The sequence below is a fragment of the Macaca nemestrina genome, chromosome 6 (genome assembly GCF_043159975.1).
Source record: "Macaca nemestrina isolate mMacNem1 chromosome 6, mMacNem.hap1, whole genome shotgun sequence".
NCBI classification, from domain to species: domain Eukaryota; kingdom Metazoa; phylum Chordata; class Mammalia; order Primates; family Cercopithecidae; genus Macaca; species Macaca nemestrina.
Genome location: NC_092130.1, coordinates 100,844,148 through 100,868,307, shown reverse-complemented (window position 1 = coordinate 100,868,307; position 24,160 = coordinate 100,844,148). Strand labels below are relative to the sequence as shown.

The 24,160-nt window shown below is 39.6% G+C and overlaps 1 protein-coding gene across 4 annotated transcripts in view; it reads left to right on the top strand.

The window, feature by feature from the left end:
* LOC105475122 (synaptic vesicle glycoprotein 2C) overlaps nt 1-24,160 on the top strand; it is a 270,506-nt gene that overhangs the window by 33,466 nt on the left and 212,880 nt on the right. For all 4 annotated transcript variants that reach the window (XM_011730131.2, XM_011730129.3, XM_024790743.2 and 1 more), the window contains exon 2: nt 13,709-14,384. In XM_011730131.2, coding sequence (XP_011728433.2) covers nt 13,805-14,384 — 580 coding nt within the window. In that variant the 5' untranslated portion in view covers nt 13,709-13,804. The remainder of the gene's footprint in view (nt 1-13,708; nt 14,385-24,160) is intronic.

The window sequence follows — 24,160 nt, the reverse complement described above, 5'->3', positions numbered from 1 at the left end:
GGTTCTATGTAGAGGTGACATTTAAAAGGACACCAAAAGCAAGTGCAGGAAGGAGGCCAGCCTCTATTCTCTGGGGGAAGATCACTGCAACCCAGGAGAACAGCAGTTGCAAAGGTCTGGAAGCAGGAAGTGTTTGGCCTCTCAGAGGCCAGTCTGGCTGGCAAGACCAGAGAGGAGGCAGGCGAGGCCTTGTGGGACCGAGGGGATGGGGAGGAGGCCCCTGAAGGTTTTCAGTAGGGGAGTGAGGTTTCCTGCCACACCTTCGGTGAGGTTTTTTTTTAGATGCTCTGTGGAAAAGGGACTCTGAGGGTCAATGGTAGAATAAGGAATGCCAAGAGGGAGGTCCTTGTAGTGTTCAGGTGACATGTGATGGTGGCTTAGACCAGGTAATGAGTAGTGGAAGTGGTGAGAAAGTGACAAGTGTTTCCTCAACATATTTGACCATTAACCTTCTTTTTTAGGAAGACTTTAAAATTATTTCCCAGAATGAATTTTGGAAAATACTGTTGTATATAATCAGATGTCAATCATATATTTCTGTCAGTCACGAAAGTGCCTTTATACCTTCTTCCATGGCGCTAATTTATAGTGGATAACAATGTCAGGGAGATAAGACACCAAAAAGCTAAAGGAAGAAATTTTAAATTTTAAGTTTAGCAAATAAGGCCAAGGTTGAGTTACACTACTGGCCCAGAGATATGACAGTTGAAGAAGGCATTGGAATCTGTTTTTGTTTTTATTTTTGTTTGCTAACACAGGTATAGGTTTGCAAAAGCCTCAGTAAATGTTTGTGTTTTTAAAAAATTTCAACATATCCCTATACGCATAGAATTCTTACTATGTCTTTTAATAAGCAAGCCCTTAATCAGTGAATACCTCTACTTGTCTACCTTTTGCCTGGCCAACTCAGTTTAGACCTCACTCCATAATATTGTAATACCACGTGCCAGCACGTTGCTCTTATCACATCATAATATAATTGTCTGTTTGTTTGCTAGGTGGTCCTACTAAATGGAAGATATCTTGCTGGTAAGGGTCTGTGCCTTTAGTTCCTGTATGTATAGCATGTAAGGATGGTCTACACCCTTCTGTGGAGCAGGTGCAAAGTAGCTGTGTGAAGAATGAGTAAATGAATGAATATCCAGGATTGCCTTGGCTATGAAGAATATGAGATGAGCTAAAACATGGTCCCTTCCCTTATGCAGTTGTAGTCTGATTGGGTGGATGGATGAATTCTGACTTCCCTTGTGACTGTTGCTTTGGAGGCCAGATCAGTTCTCAAACATTGATGGAATATTCAGTAGTCCACTTGGTAGGATTTAAGCCAAGAAGTCCTTGTCCCCCAATATCTAACTTATAAACCCAACTACTGAGCTTGAAATTCCACAATTTACCCATTTTCTTGGACTAAGGAATTAAGAGAGAAATACCTCAGGGAAAGGAGAAGTACTGTAGGAATTCCTTAGCCATTTATTTATATGTTGGATGTGAATTAGTTTAGCAACTCTCTCCCAGTGACAATAAAGAGAAGGTTTTATTGGAAAAGAGAGGAGAGAACGCCCATTCTCAGCGGCTACCTAGATCTCTTATGCTACTCTTTCTAATGCACAGATTTGTACTTTCCTCCCCACAATCTCACACACACACACACACACACACACACACACACACGCACACACACCCCAGGCTTGTGGCAGCAGGGCCCTGCCTTGAATGGCATTTTCTCAGCACACATCTCTTATGTACCAACAGAACCCTGGGCAGAACACCACATGCTAAGTAAATGAATGCTCCAGTTTTCATGCTTTGCAGATGACTCTGTGGGGACTTGTGCACCACTGAAACATCTTGGTCTCAAAGCTGTGCTCCCATTTAGCTATGGAGCACTGGGGGAGGTGTTCAGTAAGTCCCTGATGCCTCCCTTCTAGAGGCCACAAGCAAGGGAAACAATGAGTACAGCATCCTTCCCCATCCCCCATCATCACGGGAATAATGCCCTGGGAGTGGATTTTATCATGGTGTTCAGGAGGTGCTGAGTAAACAAAGACAGCTGCTTTTTATAGCCACCGCCCTAAGAACCTTGCAAAATGGAATATTTACTAAGTAAAGCACAAAATAGAAAGAGAAAATAAAACGTTTCTAGCCAGTAGAGGGAGAACAGTGCAAGCTCTGGGGGCTCTGTTTCCTCCTCTTGTTGACATCTGTGGGAGTTTCCTGAGGTCCAGGAAGATGTGTTTTGCTGTTATCAATGTAATAAGAATGAGGCTGACTTGATCAATCTGGCTATGCTTTTAAATTGCATTAAAACTCTGCAAGTATGTTAATCACATTGCCCTGATTCCCTCAGAAAAGACAGGCAGACAAGTAGACATTCTTCTTTGAGCTTTCTTTTGCAGGCTAAACCCCAGGGTGTGTAGCTCAGCAACAGCTGTAAACACTGGGGGTGAGCCTTTTCTGAAATAGCATGCTGTGGCTTCATGACTCCCAGCCTGTGCTTGCAGGCTAGGGAAAGGCATGACCAACTTAGGTTTAACAATCATGTTTCCTTTCAAAATAGGAAATTGCCGGTATTATCACTGCTGACTCATAAATTATAAATTATATTCTTTTATTCTTCTTTAAATTCAAGTAAACTAGCATTTACCGAAGGGTACTACGTACCATGATTTGCCTTTTGATGTTATTTCATCTCAACAACAGCACTGTTATTTCCCATTTTACACTAATGTCACAAAGCTAGTAAGTGGTAAAGGCAGTATGGGAGCCCAAGTGTGTGTCTGACTCATAAACAAGCTCACTGTTTATGTCTATTAAATTAGGTCATTTTAATATGTCTAGGACACCTGTTTACTCAAGGGATGTTGTAGAGTTTCTGTATAAATATAGGAACAATTGCGCATTGGTCCCACTGAGGTAGTATCTGGATGGCGTGACTGCTTTTAGTTTTCCATCTTTGAGTCTGAGTAATTGCTTGACACCAGTATTTGGCTCTATAGCCAAGTTTTAAATATGCAATACAGGAATATCTAATTTATAGATTTTCTTTTTCTTCTACTTTTAGTGATAGGCATACAGGGGAAAGAGAAACTAGTCTTATTTTGTAATAGCTCTGGTGAGAGATTGAGTGAATGTGGAGGTGAAGAAGGGTTGTTGATCATAGATACTTATCAAGCACCTACCAGGTACAATGAAGAGCTGGATTTTTCTCTTTGACTGCTCTGTCTGCACTGTGGAACTCTCCCTCTGACTGTCCTCCTCCTTCCTCAAACCTGTCTTTAATGACATTTAATAAATGCTACCTATTTTCAAAGATGTCACGCTCATTATAAGGTGATTGTAATCAGAATAAAAAGGATAACAAATGTGAAAGAGCAAGGCTAATGAGATTTAATAAAAGAAAAGGAGGCATTGCCAATATCTAGGTAAATAGGATTTTAAAAGAACTCCTTGTTTGATGCTCCACTAGGGTACATTCTTCTAGATCTTGTCACCTCCCCCTACTCTAAACCCATCTTTCTTAGAGAACCCAAGGCCCTTACTGTAGCTCTCAAAAGTCCCGGGTGATATGTCCCAGCCACTTCCCTTGACCCCCTCTCCCTGGCTCTACTCAGCCAGTTGGCCTCATTGCCATTCTCTGCCTGAGCCCCTTTGCTCTTGCTGTCTTCCATGTCTGGAAATCTCTGAGCCTCTGGGTAGCAGCATGGCCCATGTCCTAGCCTTAATCGGGCTTCTCTTTAAATTTCCTCTGCTCAGAGTCTCCTACCTTGGCTGCTCTTCCTAGAAGAGCAGCACCTCCCGCACTCTCTAACCCTGCACCATTCAATAGAGTAGCTGCTAGCCATGTGTGGTCATTTAAATTTAAATTATCATATTTTTATTGGAAAGTCAGATACAGAATTTCCACCATTGTGAATGTTCTATGCGACAGAGCTGCTCTAACTCCTTTCCCTGCCTTGTTTTTATTTGTGGCACTCACCACTACATGGAGTTACATTTCTTTGTTTTGCTATCTGTCTTGCTTCAAGAAAGCAAGCTTCCTACAATCAGGGACTTCGTGTGTTTTGTTCAGTCTCTGACTTTTAGCTCCCAGAAGAGTTCCCACCGCATCACAGGTGCAGAATACATACTTCCTGAATGAGTGATTGGATCTTTTAAACCCAGGAAAGGAAAGCAGAATTGTTGAGGGAAGTCCTCCTCCCACTTCTGCTCTTCCCAGTTCCCACTGCCTTCCCTAAGCCTTGCTTTCTGGGAAGGAATTCAGGTCCTGGCTTTGTTTCTCTTTGAGTTTCCCTTACATAAGTTCCAGTGAAAGAGGCATAACTGACCACATTGACTTTGAGTAGTCATTATCACATTCACAGATGGTCCCTTTCAAGTCTGGTGGTGCCTGTTTAATGCAGGGAAAACCATCTGCCAGAATGTCTTTGGCCATTGGATGGAAGAGAATGTCTCACTGTTACTTAAGAGCAGGAATTGTGTACAACAGTGTGGTAGCTGATTATGCTTCATAATACAGGTTGTTTTGATGCCCCTTGGGCATCTGGTTTCCCCCAAAGAGCTATGAGATCCTGGTAACTACTTAGGGACAGGAATCCAGGAGTATTGCACTCCTCCTGGGCTCAAATGAAGACACTCTGGGTGCGCTTGCCAGCTCTTCTTGAAAGTTGCTCCTGTACATACTTTACCCGAGATGGGTCCAGGTCTACAGAAGGATATGGAGAGGAAAAGTGAGCTAGGACTGTCAGCATGGTTCAGAGCCTTGTCTTTCTGAATTATCCTCAAGCAAGTCTGACCCTTATTTGTAGTGTATCCACTCTGTTCCACAAATGGAATTCAGTGAGTTGCTCCCCATGAATCCTGATGTTTTACTGCAGGAGACAGCACATTTCCTGACCCACCCAATGGATCTGGCAGAAACTAGTTTGTGGCCAATTATATATCATGGTTTTGAGAAAACTATATGCAAATATAAAATGAATTTTAAAATGTTTAAATATATATTTTCTATATATAGGTATGTATCTTGTTCATTAAATAACTGGCACTGTAAGAAGAAAGCATCTAAACTTCACCGAGTTACATAAAAGAAAGCTTGAATAATAGATGCCTTTCTAAATGAGATGACTCTTTCAGTTCTGCAATTAACTTATAAACTTAGCAAAATCCTAATGAAATGTTTCTTTGAAAAGTAGCTAAGCAATTCTAAAGTTTATGTGGAGGAAAAGGTGGATGAGAATAATCAATAAATACTTGCAGAAGATGAAGCATGAAGGATATATGCACCGAGATTAAAACATGTAACGAAGTGATAAAAATTAAAGCTAAATGGTATAAAGGCAACAGAAGAATAAAAAACTGAACAGATACTAATAAATATAGGAATTTTTTCTCTTATAAAACAAGCATTTTAGTAACTATTTCGGGATATTCGGTTTTTTTTTTTTAAATCCCTTCCTCATATAACAAAAAAGTTCCAGAACAAAACATTAAACAATAAAAGTTAATTAGAACAAATATAGATGGATGTTTTGGAAGTTCAGGAGGGCCCTGATAAACTTACAACAAAGCAGAAAACATGAACAAAGAAACCTTTAAATAGACTATATAAAAATTGTTTAATAGCTTTTCACAGTGAAAAACACTGTACATAAGGCCATCTGAGAAACAGTTTACAACATATATGACCAAAGACTTTATATCCTTCCTATATGAAGGGCTCTTAAAATTCAACAAGAAAAGGATCTTGTATTAATTTCCTGTGGCTGCCTAACAATTTACCACAAACTGGATGACTTAAAATATAGAAATTTATTATCTCTCAGTTCTGGAGGTGAGTCCCAAACTAAGATGTGAGCAGAGCTGCACTCTCTCTAAGAAGACTCCCTCCTTGCTCTTCTACCTTCTGGGGACTCCAGGTGCTCCTTGGCCTGTGGCTGTGTAACTCTAATTTCTGTCTCCATCTTCATATGGCCTTCTCCTTTTGTCTCTGTGTCTTCTGTCTTCTGTCTAAGAATGCTTGTCATTGGATTTAGGGCCCACCTGAATAATCTAGGATGATAATCACGATCCTTAACATATTTACATCTTTTTCCATATAAGGTCACATTCACAGGTTCTGGAGGTTTTAAATTATTACTTTCCCCCAATTTTATTGTGATAAAATAACATCACATAAAATTTACCACTTAACCATTTTTAAGTGTACAGGTAGTGCTATTGAATGTGTTCATAATGTGCAACCAACACTACCATTCATCTCCATCACTCTTTTCATCTTGTAAAACTGAAACTCCCTATCCACTAAATGAAAACTCCCTATTCCCCACTTCTCCCAGACCCTGGCAACCACCATTCTATATCCTGTCTCTATTATTTTGACTGGTCTAAGGATCTCATAATAGAATCATACAGTATTTGTCTTTTTTGTGGCTGGCTTATTTCATTTAGCATAATATCCTCAAGATTCATCTATATTACAGCATGTTTCAGAATTTCCTTCCTTTTAAGGCTGAATAATATTCCCTTGTCTGTGTCCACCACATTTTGCCTATCCATTCATCGGTCAATGGGCCAGTGGGTTGCTTCCTGGCCACTGTGAATAACACTATTAGGATCATAGATGTATAAATATCTTCTCTAGAATCTGCTCTCCATTCTTTTGTGTCTATACCCAGAAGTGGAATTGCTAGATCATATGGTAATTCTATTTTTATGTTTTTAGGAGCTACCACACTATTTTTCACAGAGGCTGTACCATTTTATATTCCCACCAACGGTGCACAGTGGTTCCACATCCTTGCCAACACTTGTTATTTTGTTTGTTTGATTTTTGCTAGTAGCCATCCAAATTGGTATGCGTTGGTCCAGTTCTTTTTAAAATAAGCCTGCTTTGGTTTTGTAATCAGAAAGAAAGATTCTGTACTAAATTGAATTCAAGTATTTCTTCAAAGAAGGATACTGCCCACTTTGACTCACTTGAGGATATTTCTGGGACCTTCACAAAAGTTTATATATGCAAACAGATTTATCATTTGTGTGAGCCCTTTAGATTTCACTAATCTGGGGTTTGTAGAGATTTGGACAACTGCTGAGGTCAAGTTTACCCTGGTTTATGAGACCTATTCTTCACAGAGCAAATTAACTGTGTCAAAATTGCATTAAAATGAATGTTATTATACTTAAAATTAAACTTTCCAGACTCTTTGAATGACTTATTACTTTAAAAATACACAGATATGCTAAATACTTTCTATTTTTATAGCAAGTCTATTTAAAAATCATAAGCAATTACATCTGGAAAACTTAGTTTCAGTTTTTGATACATTTAAAAGAAATACTGTATTTTATTTTAGAAATATTATTTTAATGTAGATTTTCTGCCTTTTATCCTGCTTGCTTTGATTAATTCTAATTAGTGTTATGGTATTTTACAATAGAGACGTTAGAATTTAAAGGATTTTAATGTTCATCTTGATACAGTATTTCCATAAAGTGTATAATGAGAACTGCTTACTGGTGTCATGTTGAGGGTGGGGAATTCTGTTATTAGGAAAGTTTGGAAATAATTGGGTAACAAATTTAAGCAAGGTTCTTTATAATAGGCTTTGTACTGTAACCCTCCTACTTGTACTCCACATGAAGTAAGTGTGAGACAGAAACTTCCAAAATGTATATGACCATACAACTTTGTCCTCTCAGAGCACCTTATAGGACCACATGTTGCAGATTGCACCTTGGGGAATTTCTGATCCAAACAAATTGCCTGGTAAAGAAAGTGGAGAAACTAAGAGTTGGCCCCTTATGGTGCTTGAGTCCTAATTTAATAATATTGCTTTAAGGCCAGATGCAGTGGCTCACACCTGTAATCCCAGCACTTTGGGAGGCTGAGGTAGGAGGACTGCTTGAGCACAGGAGTTCTAGATCAGCCTGGGAAACATAAAAAGACTTCATCTCTACAAAAAATAAAACATTACCCTGGCATGGTGGTGCACACCTGTAGTCCCAGTTACTCGGGAGGCTGAGGTGGGAGGACCGCTTGAGCCTGGGAAGTTGAGGCTGCAGTGAGTCATGACCATACCACTACACTCCAGCCTGGGTGGGAGAGTGAGGCTCTGTCTCAAAAAACAAACAAACAAAATACCCAATAACATTACTTTATGCTGTTTTATTTTACTGCTTTCAGGAAAGCTTCCTGCTTTCAGGAAAGTTACACTTTAATAGGGAAGGCCATCACATATATTGATGAGCATAATGGAAAACGTGATTAAATGACAGGAGGAAACCAGCTACACTTAGCTTGCAAGATGTGATTAGGCTAAGCAATAAAGAAAGAAATTCATTTCATGGAAGAGGTGATTTTTGAACTGCACCTTAAAGAATGAGAATGTATGCATACAGGTAGTTTAGAGGGTTGGAGGGCAAGAGGTGCCTTTAAATAATAAACACTTAACGTCAGAGATTTGGACAGTCTGGGATGATGGGTCAGTTTCTATTTCTTCATCTCAAAGATGTGCTCAGTGGAAAGCTTCATGGAAAGCTCCCCCCCAACCCCACCCCACTCCAGAAGGAGTCCTGTGTAGCCCAGCATGCCTGACTTGGGAGGGAGGTGTGGCATCAGGAATAAAATTGGATGCAGTTGTCCAGTCAGCTGGCAAGTAGTTTGCGATTTGTCTTCTGTGTCGAATATCTCCTTTAGATCCAAGCTTAAGAGAGGAAGAGGGATGTTATGAGCCCCTCTGCCCAATCCCAGCACACTACATATCTGCAAGTACTTTAGAAGAGCCCGAGTCTACTGGCATGGGGGCTGCCTTCTACACACCTATGCTGTTTCAGACCCCTATTTCCATCACAGGCTCCCATTTCCATGAAAATGTAGCAGATGTAGTAGGTATGTGGTTGGGCTCTGGCGTAGTATTGCATAGGGTCGCATTATTCCCGGGCAGGTTTCAGTTTTCTTATCTGTGAAGTAGGGATTTTAAAAGTACCTACCCCATACAATGTTTGTGAGCATTATTGTGTGATAATGCATCTGAAGTGAGTGGCACATGGCTGACATAATAACAGATTAGCCATTATTATTGCTATCATTACTCTATCAGCGCACAATGGCTTTAAATCTGCATAAATACGGTTGTTAGAAGAATGGACTCTCCCAGCATCCAGAAGATTCTAGAACATTTGGGGGAGGAGGAGCTATCCAAGATCTTTAGATTGATGGTGGTGATGAGGAGTAAAGCAAAGGAAAGACTGCATGTGTGGGCGGTGTGGGGAAACACCAAGAGAAACACCTGTGTGGGGGGGTTGTGTAGGGTGGCAACTTGTGTAGGAAAGTTTTGAAATAGTATATAGTGGTATTGAATATGTGTGTTTGTCATGAACCATCAAAGGAGCAAAAAAAAAAAAAAAAAAAAAAAAAAAAAACTGTGTTTTACCAGAGTAATGCTTATGTGTATATTCTTTGTATTTTATGTATTTGTGCAAAATATCATGCACAATGATCGTGCATGTCATTGACTATATCAGATTCACTTTGCTGTGAACATTGTTTGGTTTAACAGCCACTTCTATAAAGGCTGTTTTTAATCGGCTATGTATCCTGCAGCTTAGCATGATGAGTAGGGGATCTAAACAGATATTTATCAAGGCTTATTACAGGAGATACTGTTAATGCCCTGGGTCCCTGGACCCCTTTTATCATCCTGTGCTCTCCTCACCTGGCTTCAGTGTGCCTTTGCTTTCCTTGGCCAGCACCTGTGGCTCTTCAGAGGACTGCCCTCAGGCTACTGGAACTGCCTTGCCTTTTGGTGCAGAGAACAGGAAGCTCCTACATTTCATCATTGCCCCCAGGAGCCCTCAGCCAATAGTTGGCATGGGGTTATGAAAACTCAGCACCTTTGCCTGAGTGGGGAAAACTTCCTAGGCATAATTTGTACTCCAGAGTTCCTCCTGAAGCTTGCTCCAAGGTACAATACCTAAAATTGCAGCCCTGCTTCCATCGCCCTCTCCCCACCCTGCTCCCTGACTCCCTTACTCTTTAATAATAAGTGATTTGCAGCTGACTCCTTATGGCTAGGTCTGTTCCTGGGGAAACTGAATTGAAACCACTGAATATGTGTCAGATTCTGTCCTAAAACTGGTGTAAACAACTCATTTAATCCTCACAACACTGGAAGGTGGTCATTATTACCCTTATTTCGTGGAGAAGGAAACTGACTTGAGTAAGCATCATGTACTTAATCAGAGGCTGTTAGAGTTTCATTGCTTTGCCTACTTTCCTGCTGTCCTGACCCACTGATGTCTTATTTAACAGGGTTACATTATCTTTTGAAGTACAGCCACCATCCTAGGGTAGTTTATTGGAACAAACAAGACCACATTTTAAAATTATTACCCATATAAAGCTCATCACTGATTAAAGGCCTCACAGCAATTCTCTTTACTTCAGGATGTAAAAGACAATTTAGAGAAGCACGTATAAAACCATTCTAGTGTAGGAAAAAAAGTTACTGAAATACTGAAATGACTAGGAAGAAGGCCACCTCATTTAATAAGACCTCAGTGAGACCACTGTGTGAGGCAGATGAACATAAGGGGTAAGTAAGGCTTTGGGGTCAGACACATCTGAGCTTGAGTCCAGCATCTCCTCTAACAAGCTTTGTGACTTTGGGCTATTTAATCTCTCTAAGCCTTAATTTTTTCATCTGTAAAATGGAGGACTATAATATCTATTTTGTAGGATTGAAGTAAAGATTAAATAAGAGAATAAAAGGATGTACAGGAAGTTTTTAGCACAATGCCTCACACATAGTAAGCACCAAATCAAGGTGCTTTGTTTTGTTTTTCATTGAAACAAAGTCCGACACATATTATGTGGTGAAACTCCGTAATTTATTCGAGAAATAAAAGTAAACATGGATGATACTATAAACAGCTGCTCGTGGACCTACTTATAGGCCACACCTGGTGTGTAAGCCCCACCCTTGAGAATTGCTGCTTTAATTCAAGCATGACCTTCCCATGTAGATATTAATCTGCCATTTTCCTGGCAATATCTGGAATGAGCCAAGCTTTTTCCTTTTTTCCATTTACCAGAGGGAGATAATAGCCATAGAATTATAACTCTGCCCCTGAATCATCTGCCCCCAGCCAATCATCCTGCACATATTCCAAGATGGCTTTATAAAGATAGTACAAACTTGGGGTTTGGGTTTAACTCTGTATTTTGAAATCATTGTAGATTCACATGTAGTTGTAAGGAATAATTCAGAGAGACCCCTATACCCTTCACCAGCTTACCCCAAAGGCGATATCTGCAAACATCTCATTTTATATAGCATTTTTGAATAAGTGTTCATATTTCCCGTCTATGAAAGAGCAAAGAAAAATCTTCTTTGCTTTAGTAAGACTACAAACTAAAGAACAAGTCTCTTCCCTCAAGAAACTTACTTGAGCTTCGACTTGGGGGATGAGAAATCTTGAGAGACAAAAAAAGAACCTATATGTGCACATTGCTTTGTTCTGTCCCAGAATTAAAACAAAGATTTCTGTAAGAATTTTTTCAAAATTGGAATATTTAATTGTAAAATTTTTATTTTATTTTATTTCTCATTGCTCAAGTGCTTAGATTACTTAGGGGGTTAGAATTGTCCACTTTTCCAGTCATAACCATGCCATTGAAGATATCATACCTCTTGCCTCTTACAGAGGTGGCTCCTATACAAGGACCTCTTTAGGGATGAAAGCCCTGTAAAGCATGTGGTAAGGATACCTGTGGCTGAGGACAAAAGCAAAAAAGCCATACGCAGTCAGTTGATGTACAATTTCTTAGAAACAGCTATGGCAGAAGCTTTCCATTATGAAAGGCACTGGGGTGGTGCCGTAGGGTTGTTCAGACTCTGCTTTCAATGAAGCGGTCTTTGGAGCTCACTTAATGGTGTTTCTGGGGCTGATTGTGTACAGGAAGCAGCTGATGTGTAGTGTCTGATGTGATCATCCGTTCGATGGATAGGATGGCAGTTTATTTTATTTATAGTGAGAAATATTCTGATTGTCTGTTAATTTTTAAAGTAGGGAATGTCTCTCAATTCCATCATTGTCCTCCCTGCCCCTTTTCCCTGACTTCTTGAGTTTCTGAGCATCCCATCCTCAGCCTCCTTTGTTACGACCTTTCCATTTTTTCTTACTGTTCTCATGGATTCTCCCATCACTCTCTTCCTCCCTTTCTTTTCCTCTCAGTTTTTTTTTTTTAAAAAAGGGAAGACAAACAGAAAAATCGTTTACTAAAACATTTGGTTGTAAACCTTGCAATCATATGTTTATTTTAATTTCATTTTATCATCTTCCAAAACACAGGTCTGTGAGAGTCATACTCCTGTTTTGCCTACTGGGCATTTGTAGGTATTCAGTGGGAATGAAGCAAGGTCCATTTATAAACAAACATCTGTTTGTCTTTATTGCTGGGTTTGATTGTGGCATTTGGATGAGTAGTTAAATGTATGTTAGTAATAGCCACTTTAAATATTTTAAACTAGGTACAAAATGAAAAAGTAGAAATGGCGATTATATAAATCAATGTTTGGAATGCTGCCGTAGCTTAAGGCTTGGGGAGTTAATGATGGGGGAAAAATACTTTTTTAACCTCCGTATCATCTGTGTACAAGGATGAACCTGACGATGACTCACATGAGCCACCAGAAGAGGCAGCTGAGTGGACAAATGGAATACTAGTTACCAAGAGGTCAGCCTGAATTTAAGGAACCAAGGCATGAGGGGGCTATCAGTGAAAAAGAAAACCAAATAACAGGTCATGGAAGGTCCAGACTTTACTACCAAAACAGCAGCTAACCAGAGTGGCAGTTGGAGGAGGTGGGAGGGAGGGAGAGAGAGAGTGTGTGTGTTTGTACTGGGTATCCAGAGATGAAGAAAATAGAAGTGGGGTTGTGGAGGTACATGGCATGGAGCTTACCTGTCCCTGATGGCCTGGGGGTAGTTTCTGAAAGGGCAGACTCCTCCCACCAAATAAGCCATATGTTCTAATTCAATATCAAATGCATCTGTAAAATCATTTGATGAACTGTGACGATCCCATGGATATGACACTATTCTAGGGGAATATACTCCTTGTCTGTTTGGGGTGCCATGTGAGTCTCTGTTAAAATTTGTTGGAAGGAAATACAATGTTAAGAAGGGGGGAAATCCAATTTTACAAACATAGCTATAGTTTGATAGTAATTGTATATGGGGCTGCTTGCTTTTCAATGTGAGGAAATAGGCCCAGTAGGATTCTTCTAATATTCTGGTTTTGCCTTTGCAATATTTGTTTGTGTCTGTGAGCAATACTGTTTTTCTCAATCAAGGTATATGCTTATAGCAATTTCAAAATGTGTTCGGTGTACTTTTAAAGATGCAAAATGCTCTGTTTTATTCTCAGGGGAATTCCTGTGTACTGTTACCCTGGGGATAGAATTCCTTAAAACAAAACAATAATGATAGCAGCAAAAACCCTAAATACTCCAAGTGACGTTCACACTTAAGCAGAGAAGCAGCATAGGGTGTACATGTGTATACGGTGAGATCAAAAAAAAAAAAAAAAAGGAAAAACTAATTTTGTGTTGTAGTTTGTGGGGCAATGAAAAGAGGCCAAGAAATAGATGGAAGAAAAATATATGGAAAGGAATAATGAATATCTCCTCTGTTTCTTCTTTCGCAGTTCTGTTTTGAACCCAAAGTGGATGATGCCGTCAGAGCGGAACCACTGAGGCTGTGAAAAATTCCCATCTTCTCTTTGGCCATCAGTCGAGAAAAGATGGAAGACGCTTACAAGGATAGGACTTCACTGATGAAGGGTGCCAAGGACATTGCCAGAGAGGTGAAGAAACAGACAGTAAAGAAGGTGAATCAAGCCGTGGACCGAGCCCAGGATGAATACACCCAGAGGTCTTACAGTCGGTTCCAAGATGAAGAAGACGATGATGATTACTACCCGGCTGGAGAAACCTATAATGGGGAGGCCAACGATGATGAAGGCTCAAGTGAAGCCACTGAGGGCCATGATGAAGATGATGAGATCTATGAGGGGGAGTATCAGGGCATCCCCAGTATGAACCAAGCAAAGGACGGCATCGTGTCAGTGGGGCAGCCCAAGGGCGATGAGTACAAGGACCGGCAGGAGCTGGAATCAGAAAGAAGAGCTGACGAGGAAGAGCTAGCTCAGCAGTATGAGCTGATAATCCAAGAATGCGGTCATGGTCGTTTTCAATGGGCCCTTTTCTTCGTCCTGGGCATGGCTCTTATGGCAGATGGTGTAGAGGTGTTTGTCGTTGGCTTCGTGTTACCCAGTGCTGAGACAGACCTCTGCATCCCAAATTCAGGATCTGGATGGCTAGGTGAGTGTGTGGTATCCGTGAGACCAACTCTGAAACTGGCTTATTTGTTAAGCACAGTTATCAGCATAGAGAATAAATGCTTTTCATCTAGAGCACTGCATTTTTTTCTAACAAATTTTTTATTACAAAAAATTTTAAGCATACAAAAGAATCAAAATAATTGTATAGTGAACACCTGTGTATACCTACCACCTAGGTTCTATAGTTAACATTTACTATATTTTCTTTATCATCCATCCATCAACCCAATTTATTTTTATGCACTTCAAAGTAAGTTATAGTATGTTTTAACTTATATTTTTGTCATAGTTGCATTGATTTCTCCTTTATTAAATTCCAAAGCTACTCTCTTGGAAGTTAGTAATGCTGTTATATTTAACACTTTTCTAAATACAGAGATTAGTTCTGTAAAACTCTGACAAATGTGATTTCAAATGTCAAATTTTATGTGTAATACAGTAGTTTATTTTAGGAACTTGATAACTTTAATTTTTTCTATTATCTATGTGTATGTTTGCTTAGATTTTCAACTAGCCTTATTCGTATAATTTTCTATAGGTGATTTTTAAATCTTTTTCAAGGTGTGTAACTTTGTGTCCAAACTAGAAAAACTTCTTTATATTATTTTAAATCATATAAGTATTTAAATGTGTGTGTTAATAATATAACCTCTCTATAAAATATCTATACAGCAGATTTGGTTTTTGTTTTGAAGTTACCATGCACTCAGGTTTATATTTTTACAAAACACTCTCTGAGTTTGTGCAAGGGAAAATAAGTAGGCAAGAAGCAAGCACGCAGTGAAATATCCTCCCAGCAGTTTAAGGATCCACAGCAAACACTTGGTATATAAAATCAGGAGGATTTCCAAACTGTTTTTGCAAATCCTGCCTCAGAAAACACGTTTATGTGCATATTAAATCTTTATGTGTTTCAGAGTCTGTGAAAGAAAGTAAGAATACTTTGTATCTACATTTCCAAGGGACTTCTTTAAATCTTCAAAAACAAAAGTATACAATTCTTTTTGTGGAAACCTAGTAACTTTATTAAGTAATGTTGTTGTCATTGATGCTGAGAAATTTTCTGAGTGATTAAAATTAAATGCCATATCCTAACTTGCTCTATGACAACACAAGAGAGATAATCATGAATGAGAAAACGATATACATCTTTTTATTCGTTTAACACTTGTTTCTTTTATATGACCCACTCCTAGTATTCGTTTCTTTATGCTTAGCTAAAAGAAATGGATCCATGAAAGTAGATTGTGTAGGTTGAAGGGGTGGGAGTCAGGAGCATATTTTGCATATTTTGCTGGTACACTCATTTGTGTGTTCCACTATCAAATGCAGACATCACCATGCTTCAGAGGAGGGTCCTTGGTCATTCATCAAATTGATCATCTCAGCAGATTGATTTTGTATCTAGCACTGTATTGCATTTTTGTTTTTTTTCTTTTGGTGAGCAAGTGTATACAACTGTAAGCCTAGACATCAAAATATGTATTGAGATTTTGCTAAAGAAATATATCAGCAGAATGTGTAAAGAAGATAGACCCTTAGAAATATACCCACATAAATATTTAATAATTGCCAGCTTAAATTTAGAATAAAAATATTTTAATATTATGATCCTACCGTTTATACTGGAAATACTGCAGAAAAATCTAAGCCCAATTTGCCCTGTGCCTTTATCTTCCTGGTGCTGTGTGAAAGCACAGTATGACATATGGTTCTCTTATCAAACCATCCTCCAAACCCAGAAACCCTGGTGATGTTACCTACCCCCGGGTGGCATTTAGAAGTGTAGATAATGCTGCAGAACAATTGGAGCACAGATATTCTCATCTGCCCATAAATGTTGCCTGCTTTAGTGAATTAAAAATGTGTCCCCAGGAGTGTATAGTTTCACTCAGTGTTGTGAGTCCCCAACAGGAGCATTTTAATGCTTTCATAACTGTGCCTTCCAGACTTGCATTTCAATTATTTTGCCATTGTGTTTTCACTCATAATTGCATTCTAACAGAGTCTTTCTAGACAAGCATTTAAATTGTTTTGCCATTTCCATTTCATCAAATAATAGCTTTGTAATATAATTACCACACTAAGTCATAGCAATAGGATCAAAATGCAAGAAAGCAGGATGCATGACCCATGTTTGGTGGCATTTTGAGGATATAGATTTGCTAAATAATTTCTCATTTGCTACTAAGCATTGTGTCATTTTCCTCAAGGAAGACCAGGAACAAAAATATAACCCAATTTATGTTTTAATTATTTGGGAGATTGAGCCTCTCTTTGTGTTTGCTAAAAGATTGACTTAAAGGTATCTAAGGGCAGCCAGTGTGTGTATATCTGTGTGTGTGGTCTGTGTGTATATATGACATTGTTAATTGGGCCAGAATAAGTTAGAGTAAATATTTAATTATCTAATGATCTGCTCTTTGGAAGAACAAGGGCAGTCACTTTAAGATAATCTGTTCTCTATTGCCAAAGTCTATTTATTAAGCACTTACTGTGTGTAAAGCACAGTATTGTCACAAGGATAATAGGACAAAAGAGAGAGACAAGGTTTCTCTATCCAAGGAAGTTATAGTCTAGTATGGAGAAATGACAAATGGGTAGATTGCCAGTCTAGATACCAAGTATCAGCAGCCATAAGACAAGTGTAAATAAAGAGACTTCAAGCAGGGAGAACATGTTACAGGGTAAAGCCCTGACTAAAGCAGTGGAGAGAAGAAATGGATTTCAGAGCTACTCCAGAAGTAGAGTCAGCAAGGATTTGCTCATTGATTAGCTTAGAGTGGGGAGGAAAGGACCAATTAATGAAAGAACGGCAGTTCGTTGAATTAGGTAAGGCAGAATATAGATTTTAGCAGGAGGGAGAAAGATGAAAATGTTTAGTTTGAGACCCTCTCATTTTGAGGTCATTGGGGACAATCAAAGAGGAGTGCCAATGGGCTATTCCCCATTCGAGCTGAAATGCCCAGAGATTTGGAAGCCATGTTGTTTAAGACAACATTGCCAATGACCTTAATGCGGGAGAGAATGGTTTCCTGCTGAATACTATTTATGGGGCTGGTGGTGGAGGAGGAATCATTAAGGAGATAGAGGAGAGGCCAGAGAAAGGAGCAGCCAGGAGAAAGGGGAGGTCTGGAACTTGCTGGAAGAAGGAAGGGATGTATAGCTTTCAGGTGCCACAGTCTTGCAGTAGAGGCTGGCAATTAAGAGTTATTGGCTGCTGCAAACAGCTCTTAAGATGAACACAGTGAGCACAATGAACACAATGAGCCAGACTAGGAAGTTTTTAAGCCTTCATACTGAATGAAGTGAAAATGTGTCCTCCAGATTTCCAGCCCCTGGTCATAAGGTGGGGTTTTCCAGGACATCAGGCCTTCTCCCTTCCCATTTGCTGTGGCTTAGAGTGGATGCTGTGGAAGTGGGCCTTCTGGCTTAGCTCCTGTCCAGTGGTTGTTGAGGGGGGCAAGTATGGTTCTAAGATTACCCCAGGCAGGAAAGATGTGCAACCATTTTCAGCTCAGCCCTACCCTGACTCTAGCCCATTAGAGCAGAACAAGCAGCATGCTGGCACCTCTTCCCTTGCATCGCAGGGGCTGGCCTCCCGCTCACTGGCTTATTTTCTCCTAAGACCCAGCCAGTGAAGCAGAGAAAATGATCATTATTGGTTCAACTGCTTTATTGCTGAGGGTTACAAAGATGAGCGATATTTAAGAACTAAAATATTATCACAGCCAGGTGTTGACTAATACAAAATAGATGCAAAGCAACATATTCTAACCCAAAATGTGCTTTTATAACTAAACCTGAACATAGTGAAACATCCTGTGTTTCTTTTATCCTTTTCAAGGCAAATATCAACTGCTACCCGTAATACCCATATGCATTGGTAGTTTTCAGGACAGGAGTTTTAGCAGCGTAACAGAGGCAGGGCCAGATTGCTTTGGGAAGAAACATGAATGTTGTTCAGAAAAATGGAGACAGCAAGAACATTTCATTTGATAAGCATTAATTGAGTACCAACTCTGAGCCAGGTACCTGGCAAGGTACATTGAGAGGATATTCTGATTAGTATGTTGTGACCTTGTCATTCAGGAACTTTATTTATTTATTTATATTTATTTATTTATTAACAATGTGACAGATACACTTGTGATACATTTTAGTGCTTTATGTGTTTTGCTTTTTCTATGACAAAGATACTGGATAAAATGCTGTAGGATTTCAGAGGAGGGAACTACCAGGTTTGCCTTTGGGAACTGATGAAAACTCATCTAGGAATTGACATTTAAACAGGGTTTTGAACCGTGGCACATGTATACCAATGTCACAAACCTTCACATTCTGCACATGTATCCCAGAACTTAAAGTAAAAAATATAAACAGAGTTTTGAGAGCCGGATGAGAATTTACCAGGCAGATAAGAGGAAGGATGGCACTTCAGGAAGATGTTATAATTGCCCAATAGCCTGGACTTGGTAGGCCATCATGTGAACTTATGTGTGGTAGGGGTAGTAGTGTTGGAGCTGACAGGTCACATTGTGGATATGTTGTGAAGACCTTAATGCCAAGATGGGGGTTTGGACTATCATTAAATCATTAGACCTGTGTTTTAGAAAGCTTCCTCTCGCAGCAGTGTGGGGAGATAGTTAGATGGGAGAGAGACTTAAAATGTCAAATAGACTTTAAGCCACTTACTCGTGTGACCATTTGCAAGTAATTTAAATTTCTCTGTGCCTCAGTTTTCATAGCTGTATGTTGGCAATAAGAATACCCAATTAGATTGGGATGATTGAATGAGATAATGTATAACTCTTAGCAAAGCATTGATTATATAGCAAACACTAATAAATGATAGCTGCTATAATAATTAATAGAGGTGTGAATATCAGTTAGGAGGCTAATGCAATAGCCCAGGCAAAACATGATGAAATCCCAAACTGTATCAGTTAATAGGGTGAGCAAGGCATCAAAATTGGAAGCGTTTCTGGAAGATTAATGGAAAAATTTGCTGAATGAGAAAGATAAGCAGGTAGTTGAGGATGATAGCCAAGGGATTGGGCAGGTACAGGGGAGGCAGAGCAGATGAGGAGGCTGATGAAGTTCATTTTGGAGGGTGTTAATCTGGTAGGTAGAAAAGGTCAGGACCAGAATGGCAGATGTGAGATTCTGAAAAGGGAGGTTTAACCAGAGAACACAGCTAAACAGGAGGTGGACAATGACTGATGAAGGTATCAGATAGCTTAGCATGGGGTTAGAGAGTCTTTTGGCCCCAAAATAACTAACAGCCAGTAGTAAATTCCTCTGCATAATGCTTTTAGGTTTTTTAATTTTTTTAAAAAGAAAAATCTTATTACAATCCTCTTAAAAGCTCCTGTTTCCCTTCAGAACCAGTGGCCATGTTTAAAATTTGGTCTATGTGCTCCTCTAGACATGCCAATTAGATGTGCTTGTTCTGCAGAGCCCTCTTTGGAGTGGGAGTGGGGAGGTGTTGACGGGACCTCCTCTGGCATCCCTTCCCTCTGCTTCATCAGAGAAGACTCAGATTCATCCATTTAGGTGAGGAAAGGATTCCATAGCTAAACAACAAAAAATTTTAACATCTTAGCTGGAATATCAGTGACTTGAGCTGTCACACTGGTGTTACAGGTTCAGTGTTTGATGAAGTGGTGTTATGAAGCAGCCAGGATGTGTAGGGCATAGCTCAAGGCCCTGAAAGAAAGATTAAGATGAACAAGGTTTGGCTCCTATTACCAGGGGGAATCATAATATTTCCCAGCTTTTGTTTCCTTAGTGATGTAGGCAAACCCTGTCATTTTAAAGGTGAAGATAGGAGACCCAGAGAACTCAGTTGACTTGCCTGATCTGTAGCTGCGTATTAGCTGAGGCAGACTCTGGAACACATATACCAACTCTTAGTCCTGTGTTCCTTTCCAGTTCCCTCACATTTTCATTTAAAGCCCTTTCAGTGGGGATAACCCAGAGAAGAACACAAGGCTTTCCATTCTTGGTGAAAATACAGCACTCCGCTATGTCAAGCAAGATAAAGGTGATCTGGAAATTCCCTTTTTGCTTGTGAAGTCCAACAAAGTAATCACCTGTTGAACTCGTACATTTTTATCTGCTTTTCAAAAACCTTAATAGAAGATATCACCTGTTTTTTGTAATTATAAACAGTACATAATGGCAAATATATGATCACAAATGAGAAATTTGATTGCCTCAGAGAATTAAATCAGCCCATAGTGCAAAGTCATCTTAAAGAGGCAGAGTGGCAGAAAAAATAAAGAAAGGGAATGTCAGCCTCATGGGAACCAAGGATTTTGTCTGTTGTTCCCTACTGTATCCTCTTGCCCAGATCAGTGTGTGGTACATAATAGGATCTCAACAAATATTTGTTGAATGAATGAATGACAGTCTCTGAGATCTTTAGCACTTTGAGAACTAACTGAAAATATGAACATATCTAAAGTAAGCATGTATTATTTTGGGCTGGGCATGGCGGCTCATTCCTGTAATCCCAGCACTTTGGGAGGATGAGGCGGGCGGATCACGAGGTCAGGAGATGGAGACCATCCTGGCTAACATGGTGAAACCCTGTCTCTACTAAAAATGCAAAAAAATTAGCCGGGTGTGGTGGCAGGTGCCTATAGTCCCAGCTATTCGGGAGGCTGAGGCAGGAGAATGATTTGAACCCAGGAGGCAGAGTTTGCAGTGAGCCGAGATCACGCCACTGAACTCCAGTCTGGGCAATAGAGTGAGACTCTGTCTCAAAAAAAAAAAAAATGTATTATTTTGAATTGAAACTCAGTAGAGGAGGAATAGCAAAGAGAAAGTCATAGATGCAGATGTTGGCAGTGCCCTTCCAAATAGTGCTCAGGGTTGAGGTGCCCTGATCTAAAGATTTAGTCTATCTATCTAGGGGCCACATGTATCTCTATTGTAGGGAAAGATGCATTAGGCATCCTTGGCCTGGAATTTGTGAAGACCTGAATACTGTAGCTAAGACCTCTCATTCTCATTCCATGTTCCAAAGCAACTTGAGGATTTCAAATTCAGCTTTCTCTAGAGCTTGCCCATCAGAAATATGCTGGCCAAAGAATGCCAGTTTTCTCGGGAGTCCTGTTTTTCATTTTAATTGGCCAACTGGCATTCTATTTTTTTCTGTCAGTCGTGGTGAGGTTGACCATTGGGAGTCTGCTTCTAAGCGATAGATCTGTCCTTAGTGTGCTGACATATCGGGTTTCTGAACATATAAGACTGAGGTCCAAACCAGTCTTGCATCCTGGGAGGCCTACTTGGTGTTCACCTAGTTTCCTGGAGAAATAGTCCATCTTCATAGATACTAGGTTTTCTTTCAAACATCTGCAATATTAGCTAGAGTAAATTGGTATATTGGATGAAAACAGCTAGACCAATAACACCAAAGCATTAAAAAGACAATACTTTTACATATAACTGGAACTTTACTTGACTTTTTTCCATTTTTAGAAGCTCTTGAAAGTTTTTAAAATATTTCTAAAGAATTCTAGAATAAATATAGATATTTACAAATTTGGGATATATTTTTGGATAGAAATGGAGCAGTTGTTTTTGTTTTACTGAAAACTTTCCTATCAACTGTACCAAGTCAGACTACTCGGCATTCTTATATCTTCCATTGGTAGCTAGAATGTTCACTCAACCAAAATTTATTGAGCATCTACTATGTGACAAGCACTGTTTAGACTCTAGAAATAAATTACAGCAAATTTCTCTGGTAGACCTTGAACATGTTTTCAGCTTCTCTTTCTATAGTTTTTACTTGGATGCTGGAATTCCTTGAAATATACAGAATTCATTCCCCCCATGCCCCTTTGCTTTGTTTGACACTTCTAGAAAGAAAGCGTAGTTTCTTTGAGAGAAGAGCTGGATAGATATGGCCCGAACCCTTATTCCTTTAGGGATTAACAAAAGAAGAAATATTCTGTTGGATTTTCTAGCTGCTTTATCGAGAGATAGCTGGGTCTGAAAACAATCTCAAGTTTCTGAGATTTCCCTTTGCTAGTTTCATAGACTCTTGTTTTCCGCTAGACTGCAGGTGGAGTGCAGTGATTGGCTCACAGTGCGTGAACCAATCTTTTTCAAGTGTGTCTAACCCCTGCTCGGTGTTGCCGGGTAGACCAGCATATCCAAGCTGATGACAAAGAGGGACGCAGAGTTTTTCCTCTTGTAGCTTTATTCCAAATTTTTGATGATTTGGCATCTGAGTGTGGCCTACATGTTAAGACCCATTGTTTTTTTTCCCTAAAAATGTACACTGCAGACTTTAGGATCAGCAGCTCTATACCCTGCCTGATCTCTTTGTCCTCAGCATCTATGTGGGTATCTCTCATGGAACTTTATTCTTTGTTGTGTATGCACCCTCTGTCTCTGTTTAGCCTCTCAGGCATCACAGTGATCCTAATTGGAATTAAAAAGTTATTGGCTCATAGAGCACATCCTGTCTACCAACACTAGCAAAATCTTATTTGGATTCATTATTGCAAAATTGGAAAAGAAGATTCAATAATTTATCACCATTATGGTCCTGGATCTTATTTCCTCTTGCCTTTCAAATTCTCCTGGGAGGAGAGAGGCTTCTGACATTCAAGTGGAGGTGGACCAAGCAGCCTGAAAAGACTCCTCCATCCAAGGAGTCAGATTCACTCTCACAGGACAGGAAATGAACAGAAACTCCCTGCCTCATTCCTGAAATTTGCCAATAAATAGCATGCTAAGACGGTGAAAGTTTGATAGGAAAATATCCGTCTGCCACCCTGAGGGTCACTGAGCGTCTTCCATAATATGGCTCTGAACCTGAAGGCAGATTTCTTTATTCCTGCACTCTGAATTATTGTATCCCTATATCCTAGAACACTCTAGGATGAGGATTCTGATAGGAATCCTCACTAACACTGAGAGCACTGGTCTCACATACATTAATCCAGTCTGAGACTCTATCTAAAGTTACTGGAGAACTTGCTGATGTATTTTCAGGTTGGAGAACGTGTTCATGTGGACTTCACTTTAAATAAGGCAATTGAAGCCAGGCATGGTGTCTCACACCTATAATCCCACCACTTTGGGAGGCCAAGGCGGGTGGATCACTTGAGGTCAGAAGTTCAAGACCAGCCTGGCCAACATGGTGAAACCCTGTCTTTACTAAAAATACAAAAATTAGCTGGGCGTGGTGGTACGTGCCTGTAGTCCCAGCTACTCAGGAGGCTGAGGCAGGAGAATGGCTTGAACCTGGGAGGTGGAGGCTGCAGTGAGCCAAGATCACGCCACTGCACTCCAGCCTGGGTGACAGAGCGAGAGTCCATCTCAAAAAAAAAAAAAAGTAAAATTTAAAATATTTAAAAATTAAAAATAAATAAGGTGGTTGAATTGTTAATTATCTAACAATTGGATCAAGTCAAATACAAATAATATAGACTCATAGGTTTGATTTCAGATTATCAATATGCAGTTGCACCTTTTCATGTGAAATCTAACATCTAAGTATTCTCACACAAACAAGAACAAGGGCCTTTAAATGGCCTGAGCTTCCTGCTGAACACTTCAGTGTTAGAAACTATTCATCACATTCATCTTCATCAATTAGTCTGATAAATTACTGATTAAGTATTTCTAACACACATATTTGCAAACCAATATTTTTACCCTAAATTTAGGAATTTCTTTTTGGCCTGTAAGATTGTGAAAGAAAAAGTAAAAGAAGTAAATGAGTGTAGTTCT